Raw genomic sequence first — 15,933 nt, 5'->3', positions numbered from 1 at the left:
CTTCAACTCCTTGAATTTTACAGATGAGAAAGGGAAACCAATACTAATAAAGAGGTCACCATATGACAGGAACATGAATCCCTGGAGAACATTGTCATTCAGTTGTAATCTTCGGTGAACAGATAAAACACTTGGGGTTCAGAGTCGTCACATCATTTGCTGATGTGGTGGAGATGGAATAAATCCTGGGACCGTCTCACTCTAGAATTCAAGCTCTAGGCAAGAGTGACTTGGTAAGGTCATCATCCAACCAGTGCCTGGACTCTAGGACTCCAGATCAGCCTCTTTATATTTCACCACGCTGCCCCTGCCCCTGGTGCAGCTGTGTGGCTACAGCAGCACTCACTCTGTGCAACTTGGTCAGAGCCAAGGGAGGCAGCCTGAGGACTGCAGCAAAGGGCAGAACAGACCAAGAGTCCAGGTTTGCCTCTCCCATGGACTATGAGCGAGTGTTCAAATACAAGCTCAGCACGGTCAAGTTCTAGGAGGCACAGGGAGAGAGGAAGTGAATACAGAGGAAAAACAGGAGCCCAGATTTCATGTCCCGGTGTCTTGTTAATTGGCTGTTCCTTGGACAAGCCACTGCCTTAGTATTTCAGTTATGCTGCGGTATTAGGGGGAGACACCTGCACTGTCAGCAACTGAGCCGGCCATTGGGGCCTAAAGCACAAATGATTCTTCCACCATGGGTCTTTGACCTCAGATATAAATTCTGTCTGGGGACAGGAATCTAGCCTTTTGCACATCTAAGTAGGAGTGAGCATTCAGTACATGTAGGGATAAGAGAGGAGATGACTTGGAGTTGATGATGGAACACCTAGCTGTGACCATAGCTGAGCAGCACAGATGTGCCCTACAGGACCTGAGAGAGGCCCTTAGCTTAACATGCATGCACATCTGCAGGACAAGGAGGGGCATCCCACAGAACATGTCTTCAGGATAATGGGTCACACTGCATGTCTGGGCCACACAGAAGGCTGAGCTGTACAGATGGATATTCTAGGTACAATGTGTGGAGTCAAGGTATACAGATGTTCACTGTCGGCTGTGGTGCATAACCAAGTCAGGAAGCACTTGGGTTAGAAAGAGCAATGCACTGTTTTGTTTTAAAAAGTATTAGACTACAACAAATGTAGTCAAAACACCATTTGCTGTCTGGAAATGATCAAGGTATTTGTTGAGTCCTGGTACTCTGACAACTTTAATATTTCACGGACTTTATGATCCTCACTGTGCATCTTCTTTCCTGGTATTTGGGGATACTGACTCTAAGAATTTTCTCAGGACTGCCTATAGTATTTACAGGGCCAAGGGGAGGGTTCTGCAGATGGTGGCCTGCACACTTATAGATTTAAATACTTTAAAATGTCAAAGGAAGCTAACAGAAACCTGTTAAATAAAAATATGTGCTCCCCTCTTAACAAGTATATTTTCACAACTTGAAAGGCTAAGTATTTTAGTCAACTTTCCATTAGTGTGAAGATACCACCCAAGAGTACCAGATTAATAGAGGAAGGATTGGTTTGGACTCATGGTTTCAGAAGTTTCAGTCTATGGTTGGTTGGCTCCAATGCTCTTGGGTCTGGTGGAAGGCAGAACACTGAGCCAGGAGTGCATGGTGGAGCAAGGCTGTTCTGCTCATGGTTACCAGGAAGTGAAGCATGCATCAGTAGATCTACCTCCTGAAGGTTTGTGATAGCACTACAGGCTGCTAATCAAGTACTCAACATTAAACCTTGGGGAGACATTTAAGATCTGGTCTATTTTACCAGGTTTGATTTGGGATGATCAGAGACTCCTTGGATTTCATGGCCAGAATGCGGTGCCACCAGGACATCCTGTGCCCATCCCTTTTCTTTAAATGCCTGAGTCCATTTTCAGCCATGAAGAATTGGTCTCAAAGCAGTGTAGCTTAACTTGCTTCTTGGGCTACCAAGCATAAAAATGTCAGAAAACATCTGAACCAAAGCCTGCACTTTTTCCTGATGCCTCCCACAGGGAAGAAAAGCAGTGGACTGCCTCTACCCGCCACCAAAAGAAGAGACCCGCTCCCCCATGCAAACTCTCCACTGGTTCTAGAGAGGAGTACACTGGTCTTACTTAGGAGGACACTGTGTGTGTATATGCTTGACAGACCCTGCAGGGGAAAGAATGAAGCTGAATTCCCTCAATAAAAGCGTGTGTTGTGTTATGTGTGTGTGCCAGTGTGTTCTTTATTGCAAACTGGGAAACATAACGATGAGGCAACCTGTGTGTTCCTCCAATGCCCAACAGCTTGGCTATTTCCATAAAGATGGAAATCTTCTACTGGGTGAGAGCAATCTTTGTGAGGGAGCATCAAGATCAAGAGTCTGTTTGGTTGGCACTGCAGACTGAGCGCATCCAGCGCCTACTCCACCGTCTAGCCTGTTCCCTTCTCAGGGATGACGTCAGTCAACCCCTGACACTCTCAACTCTCTCGCAGCATCTGCTTCTTGGGGGACCCAAGCGCCCCCAGACTCCAATACTTCACAGGTAACCAGAACAAACAATTGGAAATGCCAGCCCAATAGAATGTAATGCCACGAAAACAGGGCTGTTTGTGTTTTATTGTTTGCACCTAGAATAGTAACTGGCACATAGTGTTTGGTAGGGGGCCCAGTACACAACTGTTAAATGAACCAATGAAATTCAGACAAATCTCTGCATTTGCTCACAATCAGGATCAGTTGTGTTTCAAGTATACTTCTGGAATTCTCCCTTATTACCTCTTCTTTTTGCTACACTGACATCTCATCCCCTTCCTTCCTCCTTTTCTTTCCTTCAGTTCCTGAGATTTCATTAGCAGGCCCAGCGTGCTATGCTCAGAAGCCCCTTGTAGTTTCCTCCAAGCCACCCACCTCTTCCTCAGCTTCTCCGCCTCTTCTGCTTTTTCAGCAAACCAGAAGTCATTTGCAGCAATAATTTCCAACCACCAGGAGTGAATGCTGACCCTCCCTGGCCTCTACTTCCATCCTCCCCAGAGTAGGTGATGTTTACAGAGAACATTGTAAGGAGCACTGGTCTAACAAGGTGCTTTCAGAATTTTTTCAGTATCAACCAGGTGTCAGCCATCCTATTAGGTGCTCCGCCTGCATTATCTTTAAAGTTGTGGTAAAAAATGCACAATATATAATTTACCATTCTCCCCATCTTTAACTGTACAATTCAGTGGTTTTAAGTACATTCACAATTCTGTGCTAATATAATCACTCTGCCTTTAGAAAAATTTCATCTTAAGAAAAACTGTGCCTGTTACATTTTGTCAGGGTGCAGCATCACAGAATGTGCTTACACAGACCTAGATGGCAGAGTTCCGTCACTCAGTGTGGCTCCGAATACAGTAAGAGACCGGTAAACATAAAATGTATGAGGCTGCTGCCAACATAACACAGCATAGAGTTCTACAGTCTATTAAAAGAATAAGTATAAGAAGTATAATCTAAAATGATAAAATAGTAATTACATAAATATTATGAAACATTATGTACCGTACATAATTGTATGTGCTATATTTTATACAACAGACAGTTGAGTTGTTTTGTTTACACCAGCACCACCACAAAAATGTAAGCAATGCATTGTGCTATGATCTTGTGGTGGCTAAGACGTCACAAGGTGATATGTGTCTTTCAGCTCCATTACAGCCTTATGGGACCACCCTTGGACATAGGGCTTGTCATTGATCAACCATCATCATGTGGTTCATGACTGTATCTGAGTCCCTGCTTTCAATTCCTCTGAATTAAGAGTGGAACTGCTGAGTCATGTGGTAATGATATGTTTAACTTCTCAAGGAACCACTAAACTGTTTCCATAGTACTAACAAGGTGGTTTTTTGGAAAGAGGGTCCCCTGACTCACCCACTCTTGGAATCAAAATACCCTCAAGCACAGGGAAGGCTCTGAGAGGTCCTGAGACAAAGGCATTATACAACTTGGACCCCTAACTCCCCGAACTATTTAGATAGTGTGGATACCTTTTTATAGAGTAACTGAGAATAACTGGGAAAATATCATCCCCTGTGGGGTTGGGAAACAGTGCTCTGAACTTAGCAGGTCTGCCTGGAAAGGACTGTGACTCCACACTAGTGGGTATAGAATAAACATTCAGAGTGGAGACATGGGTCCACCTCCATCACTCCAATCAGTTGCTTGGGGGACTTTCCCTTGCCTATTGGCTCTGCCCATGTCCCATTCTGTGTCCTGCGTTCCCTTCTTCTGCTTCTTTGATTTTTCAAAAGTTTTATTCATCGTTGGGACTAGCTCAGATATCCACTCTCTCTTCAGGTAACTGTGACTGCTCTATTTGCCCAGGCAGGAATTGGGTGCTCTTCTTCTGCTGAGAAATTTTTTTTACCCTTAACAGCCTGTGAAACACTTTGCCTTTACTATATTAAAGGCGGTCAATTTTAGCTTGACCTGTAGAGCTTACTGAAAATGCAGATGCCTCCATCTAAGAATTCAAACTTAGTAGGTCTGTGGTATACATTGAGTGGTTCTACAGTGTGCCTTTGTAACAAGCCCCAAGCAATATTTTCAGGTAGTAATTCTAGGAATTCCTTTTAGGTCTGTGAAGATGGGCCAACTCAACTGTGTTTTACACATAGTAGACATAAAATAAAGGCTGGCTATGTGAATAAATGCACAAATGAATGAAAGAATGAGGAGCTCCAATTTCCTCCTCCAGAAATGATGAGCTTGGACAGGATGTTCTTAACTTTTTCCTGGTTAAACTTCTTTTTAAAATTTGAATTATTCTACCCCAAATACTAGGCTCTCTGGAGCTTTAATACTAGAACTGCACACAACACACAAACTCAAGCATATGAAACCCCCAATACCTGCTGAAAAGGATTTAGTTCAAGGTAGTATTTGACAAATGACTCTGAACTCAGCAATAACCATAGTTTTGAAACTACCAACTTCATTAACAAGCTAGACACATAGGTATTCACTTGTGCCCATGTGTTCTCTCCTCAAAGTGTGAGGAGCCAACAGGCAACATGGGCAGGGCCAATAGGCCTGTAAGTTTGGGAATTAGGGAGCTGGTCATTGTGGAAAGCCAGGGGGCAGGGGATGGTTGGGGTGTTCAGGAGGGTGGCCGATGAACTGTCAGGGCCAGGCTCTGCTAAAACCACTTCTCAGTGGACAAAACTCAGATCTTCACTCGTGCCGAGCACATGCTCTATACCAGAGCTATGGCCCCAGCCCTTCATGGCATCTTTGACTCACCCTGCAGGTTACAAGAGGCAGTTCCAGCTTCTCATAAGAGATGTGACCTGAGAGAAATGAAGTCTCCTATTGCTTGTAACCTCTCAGCATTTCAGAGGAATAAGGTTGACTGTGCCTGCCAAGATTCAGCAAATATTTAGTTAGCTTGGAAAGAATGGATGCTCATTTTCCAATTCTCAGATTTCTCTATGCCCAGTTCCTTTTATTAAAAACATTAAATCTGGAGATAAAGTCCAATGGTACTCCAGGCTATAGGCATTAACCTGTATCCCAGGGAGCAGAACTCAGGATCTGAACAAAGAAACACTAAATCAATAGAACTCATGAATGTCCTCTAGGAAAGGACCCAATGTGGCAGAACGAGTAGACAGGCTATCTGCAATCGAGGGGATAAGGGCTAGGGAATTTTCTTTCAATTGACAAGAGTCAGCAAACTACGGCCCACGTGCCAAATCCTGCCTGAAACCTTTTTGGTTTTGTACAGACTGTGACTTATGGATATTTTTCTACCTGGCAAATAGGGGACTTTTAAAAAAAGACTTCTATGTCATCTGAAAATGAGATGAAGTTCAGATTTGCATCCATAAATAAAAATTCCATTGGAACACAGCCACACCCATTTTTTTGCATCTCTTCTATGGCTGCTTTTGAGCTACACAGGTGGCACAGTTGAGTAGCTGAGACAGAGACCAGATAGCCTTCAAAGCCTAAAATATGTGCCATCTGGGCTCTTTGCACAAGTTTGCATACCTCAGAGTAGGGGATGAAAGATTTGGCTCTCACTGTTATTTGAACTCAACACTATAAAATACATATGCGCAGTTAGGTAATTATATAGCAAACACCTGTATAACCTAACAGTTGGACCCAGAAATAAAGCATTGTCCTCAGAAGCCCAGGAGTCCTCCGTGTGTCCTTCCTCCCTGTTGTTCTCTACACTTATCCCATGGTTGGATTTTACTTGTTTTTGAAGTGTATGCATTAACAAAGGTTACTCTTTCTCTCAGCCCCATTTGTGAGACTCAGCTCTGAGTTAGTGTGTGGTTGTAGTTCTGTCATTGCCTTTCTGCACGTCACTCCTGATGTTACTTCGGTGTGAGGCTCACTGATATCTCTTGTACTGTTGGTGAACAGCTGGGTCATTTCCACTTTGGGACAATTACTGAGTAACAGTGCCATGAACATCTTATATCTGAGCCATCACTGACTTCAGTTTCTTCGGAGAAGTGGATTTCTGGGATACAGGGAAGGTACACCTTCAACTCTCCTGCTTAATGCCAAAGAGGTTGGACCAAATCACATTCCTGCCAGCAGCCTCCTCTGGGAAGCCGAGGAGTTCTTCAAGTTTTGTCAGTCAGTGCTGTTTCCACCTCTATCTCCAGAATCTCTCTGAGCCAAGCTCTCTGGCTTCTGGAGACAGCGGAGGAAGCCAGCCAGGTGAGACCATCCTGACCCGACCCCTCCCTGTAGACAGAGGAAGGCAGCTCAGCACAGCCAGGGTGTGAGGCGCGGACACCGGAAAGGAAACTGTCCTTTCTTCTTCCACTGGGAGAGGACTATAAAGGTCAGGGAACCGGCCCCTGGCAAGCTGAGGCTTGAGTCTTTCTCTGTAGGGTTTTAGGAAAATGGGTGTTGGGTGCTGGAAAAGCTCCCTCCTATAACTGCTAGCTCGCTGTCACCCCAGCACCTGGGGCACACACACCAGTGGCATTTCTAAAGCATGATGTAGCACCAGCCTAAAAAGGCACAAATAAACCCTGAACCCTAGCACACATTTATCCAGTTTGTGAAGCAGATTAATAGAATAACCAATAAAACATGTACAAAAGCTTTAATTAAATCTGATGAAATAAAGCTTCATGTTTTATTTATGGACACTCCCAACATGTAAAGGATTCGGGGAGACATTCATTTTTACTGCCATTTCGTCCTCATATCTATAATTAAATCCAGGCTGCGGCTCTGGCCCAAAGCAATGAGGCATTTTAAAGCTGGCCTTGGACCCCCTCCCCCATCTGCTTTTAATTATAATTACCATCCCCAATACATAGGAGGCTGAGGGCAAAACAAAACAAAATAATCAAACAAACAAACAAACAATGGTTGCTGCCATTGTGTCTTAAAGCAACATGCTGAAGGAGGATTTCAGGCAGCAGGGCGTATCCTGTAGTTCCAGTTTTATTCTGTACCAAGTGCACAATCCCTTCATTTTACTTTGACATAAAAAAAAAAAAACTTCATGAAACAAGACAAAATAACTTATGATTATATGAAACATAACTGTGACAAATCACAAAACTATACATATTAATAGAAAAAAGTGTACCTAATTCTTTAAAAGATTTATGACAATAAGCACCAGATGTGCCTCTAGAGTAAAATGGGCCCCATATCCAGTATGATCTATGCAGTTCATTTCTCTACGTGAGTGTATATAAGTATGTACAAAAGCCTGTGTGATTTATGGAAAACAGATTTCCACCCCCCCAAATGCTTTATGTCAGCAACATTACACAGGATGCTTTGCTGTCTGTACAAAATAAATCTCTTCTTTTTTTACACTCACCATTTCTCCAATGAGTTTTTCTTCACCCATGGCAAAAGAAAAAAAATTAACTGAAGAAATTCCACATTTGCCAACAGAAAGTGCCATTAAGAAATGCTGCTATAAAATGACATGGTAAAACAGTCAAACGAAACACCAACCAATTAAACTGAGCAGTTACAGTCACCACTCCCAATACTTCAAGGCAACTGGACAGTCCAGCTTCTCCGATGGGAGAGCTAACAGTTGTCCCTGTCCAAAACTGCTATTAGTGTGTTAGTGTGCACGACAGCTAGCAATTTTAAAACTGAACAAAACCCAACACACTGCTATCAGTGGAAACTTTGCTGTAATCTGCTAATGTCCTCTTTTTCCATTTTAGGATCACCTATGTTATTTGGGAGACAAGGGTAGAGAGAGCTACCTCAGAGGACCAGTAAATATTTAAATAATATTTAAATGCTGATCAGAGGCTAAATTACAACTGACATTTTGATGTAGTCTCTTTAGTGAATTAAGACAATGTAGCAAATTAAATGCTCCCAGGCATACTAATTTATATTTTAATGTAACAGGGTATTTGTCTTTGGGCTGTGCATTTCCACAAGCACCAGGTTTTTTTGTTGTTTTTTGTTTGTTTGTTTTTAAAGGGGAATGATAATCTGTTCAGCTGTTTATGAAAATGGCTACATATCAAGACTAAAAAGGTCAGGAAATGACAGGAAATGATCTTTTGAAGTTTCAGGAATACTGCTACAAAATAGTAAGATACATAAATCTTCTGCAATGCAAAAGTGTAAGCAAGGGACAAATTTGAAGTTCGGGAGACATTCTGGATCCTAAGGACAGCTTTTGGGGTCTGGAGGAACGTGACTGCATCCTGTTCTGAGCTCCTAATCACAAACCTGTGGCCATCAGGCAGCACTGAGGGGCTGTGAGGGGCTCCCTCTGACAACAGCATCGTCCCTCAGGGGCTGAGCCTTGAAATCCTGCTGAGGAAAGAGGTGCTGGAGGTGCTGCTGCCCCTGGCTCCTCCGTGGATCTCTCCAGGACAGGGCCAGGGGAGGCTGGAAGGAACAGGGTCACTGTGAGACTAGAGCCTGGCTCACAAGCATCTCCACGTAACCAGAGAGGAGAGGACATGCACGGCTCCTGTGGCTCAGCTTCCGGCTTTGTTCTCCTTCCTCCTCCCACTTTCTCTGTACAGCCACAGGCAGGGCTGACAACATCAACTGCAATCCTAACCGTGCCTCTTCATTTATTTTCTCCTCATCACACCAATGAAATGTATTCTGAGTTGCTTGTAACAGTGTCAGTGGTTAAGAATGGATAGACAGTCTCTGAAGACAGAGTCTTCCTTTCTTTCTAGAGTGTGACAGAGGACACTTAATGAATGCTACTAAGCCGGTGCTGGCACGTGTCCTTGCTTAGGAAAAGTAACACAACCCGGAATGCCTGCAAGAATGGTGGGGTTTTACATGCAGTCTCAGAGCTCACTTGTCAGAGAAGCCTGATGTGCATCCTTCTGTAAAGCAGAGCAGATTTGTATAATGTGGTTAATTCAAATCTTTTGCAGACTTGGAAAGTTGCACTACAGCTTTCCTTAGCACACAGCCCACTAGCAAGACAAGCTAGATTGACCAAGTGTGCTATAAAAATGCATGCAATCTACACTTGGCTCCTCACTCCCTTCATTTTACTGCACACTGAATGAACATGGGAATTAGGTGGAACACTTCTGATTTTGGAGCCAGACTAGAAGGACCCATCTGTCACGAAGCAAACTGTCACGGGACCCCAAGTCTGACACCAAGCTGTTTAGTTGTCTTACTGGAGATTGTAATTATCTCATTTTGATAAATAGCATTGTTTTACTATTGTTCAGAAAACATTCTTAAAGAGAGAAAAATAAACTCTGAAATATAAATGTACCAGAATGTTGGAACTGATTAAGTTTTTGGGGCCTGGCCAATTTTTATACTTTATGCCCTAGAACACAAGACCTTTTTACTTGTCAATAGAAATGACTTCCTCTTCAGGCTTGATATACAATGGCCAAGTGCTCTGTGAATAATTTCAGGCCTTCAAACAAGCTTCAGGAAAAAAAGGTTGTGTTCTTCAGCCCACCTTCTGGGAACCACTCCCTCTCCCCTCCTAAGAGCTGAGAGCAGGGTATGATGGGATATGGCTGGCATGTCTGAAACAGGTCAAGAAGAGGCTGAGAAGGAAGCATTCCTAACATTCCAGAGGTAGGGCCAACCCGAGCCACAGCTGTGACAAAGTGTATATATAGTAAGGATGACTAAAACGATCATGCTTTCCACCCAAAGAACAAAACTTTAAGTGTTATTGTTTTCCTCTTAAAGCAAATGTAAGTAACAAGTCTCTAAAATTAAAAAATGACGTAGAAAACCTCTTGTCAGCGGGGAAACGCTGACTACAATTGGTTAGCGTGACAACACCTAAGAGAAGAGGGAAAAACCAGGAATTTCTGAGAGCTGAGACCACACTACGCTTTAGACGTGGATTTCCCTCATTATTCTTGGCTCTGCAACACCTGGAGTTAGAGGCAGCTCACTGTGCCTCTGCTAACTGGGCTCTTCCCTCATTGGAGTTTCCAGCAAAGGCCATACCCAAACCACATTTTCATATGCACATCCTCTCAACTGGTGTCCTTTGAGGGTTGACAGCCAGGAAGTAACAGGTATCCAGCAAAGTGAGACTCTAACTTCCCTTTGAAAAAAAAAAGACAGTCATGCTGGTCAATTGGTCCAACACATCCAGCAAGAAAAAGGAGCAAGTGCAAACACTGCTGCAAGCCAGCTCTGATCATCCAGTCCTGCTTTCCCAAGACAAAGGGACCCTGCAAGCTCCGCTGATTCGGTTCACACCCTTCTTCATGCAGCCTGTGATGGTCCAAAAACAAAAGGCAGCAAGCAACTAAAGCGCTCTGGGTGTGCAGCCGAGGTCAGTGGAGCTCTCAGCCTTCAGTATAGACGGAGGAAAGCTGGCTAGGACAGCGGTCCATGGCGCTGATCTGTAAGAATGTGGTGTCCTCAGGCCCACTGCGAAGAGACTCCCCAAAGAGGCTTGAGGAAGTTGAAGGCAAGTCATACACTGGAAGAGAAAGAACACAGAAAGTCAGAAAGTAGCCCTCACATCTACCGGTATGCAGTGCACCAAGCGCTGGCCCTTAGGCAGGTCTTGTGCTCAGGGAACCCAGTGGGCAGGAGGCTGACTCAGCACGAAGCACCAAAACTCCAGCTTAGTACGAGTAAGAGAAAAGTATTTTAAGGAGGGATGAAAGAGGCCTCAAAAAGGAGGTGACAGCAATCATGAAACGGAACAGGATTATAAAAGAAATGCAGAGGTTGGGAAAGCATAATTTAGAAGGTGTCAACAGTACAAAGACAGAGAGGGAGGGGCATGTGGGGCCAAGTGTGCCGGCAAAGGTCAGGAGAAGAACACACAGGAAGAAAGCACACGGGCAGGTCTGGGAAGTCAGATCGGTCCTAAGGCAAGGGGGCTTCAACGTGATGTTGGCAAGAAAAGTTTATTCTCTGCTCAACTGGAAACTGCTTAGCGTACTTGAGGAGTAATGCGGTCTATTTCAGCCCTTAGGTTTGGAAAGCAATGCGCAGGGTAGCATGGAGGACAGAGTGTTAAAGGTGAGGTGGAGAGGCAAGGAGGCCACTGCGATCATTTGGGAGACACATGATGGCGCCTGGAGCAGGTCAGGGAGGCAGGGCTGAAGAAGGGCTGAGGAGGAAGGGATTAGAGAAGATCAACGGATTCGCTACAGTTCCACGCCAGGTCAAGGCTAGTCCAGGCCAGTCGTGGGAAACCTATCTGGCCCTGCTGGCCAGTGGGCCTGAGTTTCTAAGTCACAGACACCCACGTACCTGCAACGCCTGAGTGAGTCGAGAAAGCTCTGTGGAACACATCAAAGCCAGCCTGGCCCATGGATGTGGGGACTAGGCAGTCCTCGAAGGAAGGGACCACACTGCAGGAGCTGCCAGGGGGCACAGTTCTCTGGGATTCTGGGTAATGTGGGGGGCAGAATGTCTGCAGCTGTCCATAAAATCCTGAAATGCAAATATGACATTAACCTTTTGCGAGGCACAAGATTGTTCTAAATGAGCTAGAATCTCACTCGGCCTGGGTTCTTATAGCAAAATGCCTTTAGCCCTTAACATCACCTTTACAATCTTCCAGACAAGCATCTGAAATGCACTACTTGGGCAGAAGCTCTTTGACCTTAGAGGGATTTCAGAGCTTGTTGGCTTATCACATTTTTAGTTTTCTAATACCTGAAGCAAAAGGGGCTTAACCTTCACTGGACTCCCCAGAGGGTCCTAGACATCAAAGACAACCGTCAGGGAACTTTCCTACCCCAGGCACTACCAACAGGCTTTGAATGCATCTCCTTTAATTCCTTTATTCAACGTTCTTTTCTGTTTTTACATTAAGTGGGGAAAAGCCCCCCAGAGTGCTCTTAGTAAGGGCTGTTGAAATCATAAAACAATATAAATATATCCACCTATTTACCTGACTTTACAACTGATGCATTCAAACACATATCTTTTTTATTTTAAATACATGGTACAGTGTCCAGAGCTGGATGTACTGCATTGTTGACTTTTGTAGTAAATGGGAAAATGGTAAGTGAATAATGAAAAATGATAAAATATTTCTTAGTACTTGGAAAAAAAATCAAGTTTTTTTATAATCTGATTTAATCTATACCCTTCCATTTTTTTTCCTCATTCAGTGACGCTTTCCTCGGTGGCCTATGTGGTCCTTTTATGATTCTCCCACATTTCCTTGATTCTTTATCTTTTCCTTCTTTCTCCACACTTCATAACTCTCAATCAACAGATTGTTTTCCCGGAGCATCACGTGATTTTAAAAATACAATGCTGGGCTTTTACTTCCACACTTTGGTGGAGAGAAAGCTCTGCTGCCTCCTGATGCTACATTGCACTGTGTCTGCTTCTTCCACCGTGGGGCATGGACATCACTGTCCCCTTCTCAAGGCCACTGGGAAGAGAGAGTCACTGAATGAGGAGGTCCATCCACAACGTTTTAAAATCCTTCAGAAATGTCAGTTATTACTGATTTCACTGTTCTGTGTTTGATGGAGAAAACAAGAGGATTAATAGAGGACATGCCCCAGGATTCCTTCCACAAATATTAAATCATGGAAAACACAGAACCAATTATTTGGACTTTTGATCCCTGGCCTTGCATGTCTTCCTCCTCGAGAGCTGCTGCTTCTTACAACTGGAAGCCTTTAGGCCTGATTAGAGGACAGTGACCCACTTATCAACAGGGGAGGTGCCATTTGGGTTGATGAGGGTTCGGTCTCCCCACCTCCCCAGTCTCTCTCGTACTGGGGTTTTTAACCCAGGGTCATCTCGCTGACCTACATCCATAGCCATGCCTTTTTATTTTTTACTTTGAGAGAAGGTCTACCTAAGTCACTAAGTTGCCCAGGCTGGGCTCAAACTTATGATCCTCCTGTCTGGGCTTCTCAAAGTGCTGGGCTTTTTCTTTAATTAAAACAAGGGCATGCTGACACAACCAACCTACCACCCTTACAACTCTTCTTGTTTCTCATTAGGACCCTCAAGGTAGCCTGTGTGGTGCTTGGATCACCCCTGGCTGGTAGGATCATTTCACAGATGCTATGAACACACCACAGCAAGGGTGCGTAACCGCTTCTAAAGACTTAAAGCAGCCCTTCAGGAATTTATGACCCCAAGAGAGATCAAATGCAGATCTATGCACAGAGCATGCTCACAGTCGAAAACAAAATCATAATATTCTTTATATGTCTACAACAGTACACTTTACATAGAATGAACAGAAAAAATATTCCCACACAAGTTTTGGGGCAAGATTAAAGGCGTGTTAGCAAGATTAAAGGTGTAAGAAAACACCTCAGAGAATGGAAAAACTTTAGCGCTTCTCTTTCCGATTCCTCCAAAGCTTGTGCATGATTTCAATGGGCAGACAGGCAAAAGATCCAAACATTCCACTCATAAATACTTTCACAACTGATCAGCCAATATGAATGAACTGTTCACTTTCAAGCTATCAAAGAAATAAAGATCAAACAATAAAAGGCCATATTCTACGCATTACATGAGCAAAATTGTTAAGACATCATTCTTAGTGCTACAGTGCGAATGGTGAAGAAGGTAGTTCTTTACAGTGCAGCAGACATTGTGAAAAGTGTACTCTTTTTCCAATTCTTTGGGAAACCATTTGACTACCTGTGCCCAGGAGTACATTTAACAGGAGTTCATATTCCTGGATTTGGGATTTTACTCCTGAGAAAGCATTTTAAACATATATTCTAAACAACACAAGAAATTTTGCATAGTGACAGTCATGTCAGAGCTAATGACTGGAACATGAAACTAGGGGGCCCAAATGGCCCACGACAAGAAAATGGTTAAAGAAAGAGCAGTACCCAAACATAATGGAACACTAAACAGCCATTACAACATGTATAAGACTATTTAACAACATGGAAAAATCATTATAAGTTTCACTTGTTTTTTTAAAAAAAGCAAGATACAAAATTGAATATAAGATTGTAAACATACTGTAGAATATATATGGGTTTTTGTTAGTCCCCATCTGCAGTCCATGATGATTACACTCACTGTGGGGAACTGGTACACGTACGCAATACACCTCAGCTGGTAACCTAGTAGGGAGGGCTTCTTTCAACAAAATTTGAAAGCATCTAAGAATTAAGCATTTTTGGCCAATGAAGGGGCACCATAGACTCATTTATAAACAGACAACAGACTGGGGGTAGGTATTTTGCGTGTCTAAAATATTGATCGATATCTAGAATGTACAAAGAAGATTTTGCAAATCAGTAAGAAAAATGAAGGCTTTGCAGTTGGGAAAAGGACAGGGAATAGGGACAGTTTACAAAAGAGTAAACTAAAAGGTCAAAGGCTAATCAAGAGATGCTCAAATCCACTAGTATCAGAGAGATGTAAATTAAAACAAAAACGAGACATCACGGCTGGACTGGGGGAACAGCAAGTGGGAAACACCGGGGATGAGGATGTGGGCACCAGAATCATCAAACTGCCAGGGACAGTGCTGGGTCAAGCTGCAGACACCATGAGGCAGTGATCCCAGGGCCTGGTGCACAGCTCAGAGAAATGCTTAAGGGGGTGCGAAAGAGGCACATACAAGGATGCTCACTGCGTTTCTGCGGAGGTGACCTGGAGACAAGTTGGGGGTCCGCCCCTGCAGGAGTGGGCAGGGGAAATGTGTGGGGGACCAACTCATTATTCTCTTCTGTCCAGACTTTCTCAGTTTTAGCTCTGAAAGTCTGTGTCCCAGGAACCCTCGAAGTCCCTGGCAACCCTGGATGGCTGCTCACCAGGCGGAGGTGTCCCACAGAGCACTGCACAACACCAACGGAACTTAAATATTTCCTGTATCAAAAAACTTAATATAAAGGCTAGAATTTGTAATGGGAAGCTTATGTTAAGGATTAAAAATGAAAAAAACCCACATTTATAGTTGTCTGAATATTTTTAATGGTGTTTATATTCTTACAGATTTTACTAGTGGTGAAGAGAAAGTAATCTGGAATCAGATTTCCCACGTTTAGATTCCAAGTATATATCAACTATGTAGTTGTGGTAAATTATTGAGTACCTTAGTCTCACTTTACTGAGACTAACTCATGGGACTAACAGTAGTAAAGGCATCTCACTGTGTTATTATGAAGATTAAAAGAGTTAATAGTTTCATATTCCAGAATTTGGTAATACAATTATATAACACATTTACATATTTTACTAATATATGTTTGCTGAATAAGTAAAAGGAAAATTTTCATTAATAGTGTAATTTTCAAAAATAGGGTAAGCTTTATAAGAAAAATACAAAATTTCAAAACAACAAGTCAGTCTTTCAACAATAATCCAGCATAAGAACGGACACAGCAGCAGGCATGTGGCGCACTCATGGTGTGGAATTAAAATTTCATTATATTTAAAAAAAATATATTACACTTCAAGAAAACAAAACATTCTGGAACATTCTTGGCCTCTTGGAGACCCGAGCTATGTATCTCTTTTCCACGGTTCCTGCATC

The 15,933-nt window shown here is 43.3% G+C and overlaps 1 protein-coding gene across 1 annotated transcript in view; it reads right to left on the bottom strand.

Annotated features, from left to right (window-relative positions):
- Nucleotides 1-7,113: 7,113 nt before the first annotated feature.
- The window catches only part of Glis3 (GLIS family zinc finger 3), a 603,766-nt gene continuing 594,946 nt past the window's right edge, over nt 7,114-15,933 (bottom strand). The window contains exons 15-16 of the mRNA XM_033757696.1: nt 11,700-11,882; nt 7,114-10,914 (exon numbers count right to left, since the gene is read on the bottom strand). Coding sequence (XP_033613587.1) covers nt 10,778-10,914; nt 11,700-11,882 — 320 coding nt within the window. The 3' untranslated portion in view covers nt 7,114-10,777. The remainder of the gene's footprint in view (nt 10,915-11,699; nt 11,883-15,933) is intronic.

The sequence above is a fragment of the Fukomys damarensis genome, unplaced genomic scaffold, assembly GCF_012274545.1.
Source record: "Fukomys damarensis isolate Sample0158 unplaced genomic scaffold, DMR_v1.0_HiC HiC_scaffold_31, whole genome shotgun sequence".
Lineage (NCBI taxonomy): Eukaryota > Metazoa > Chordata > Mammalia > Rodentia > Bathyergidae > Fukomys > Fukomys damarensis.
This window is presented reverse-complemented; position numbering and strand designations above follow the sequence as displayed.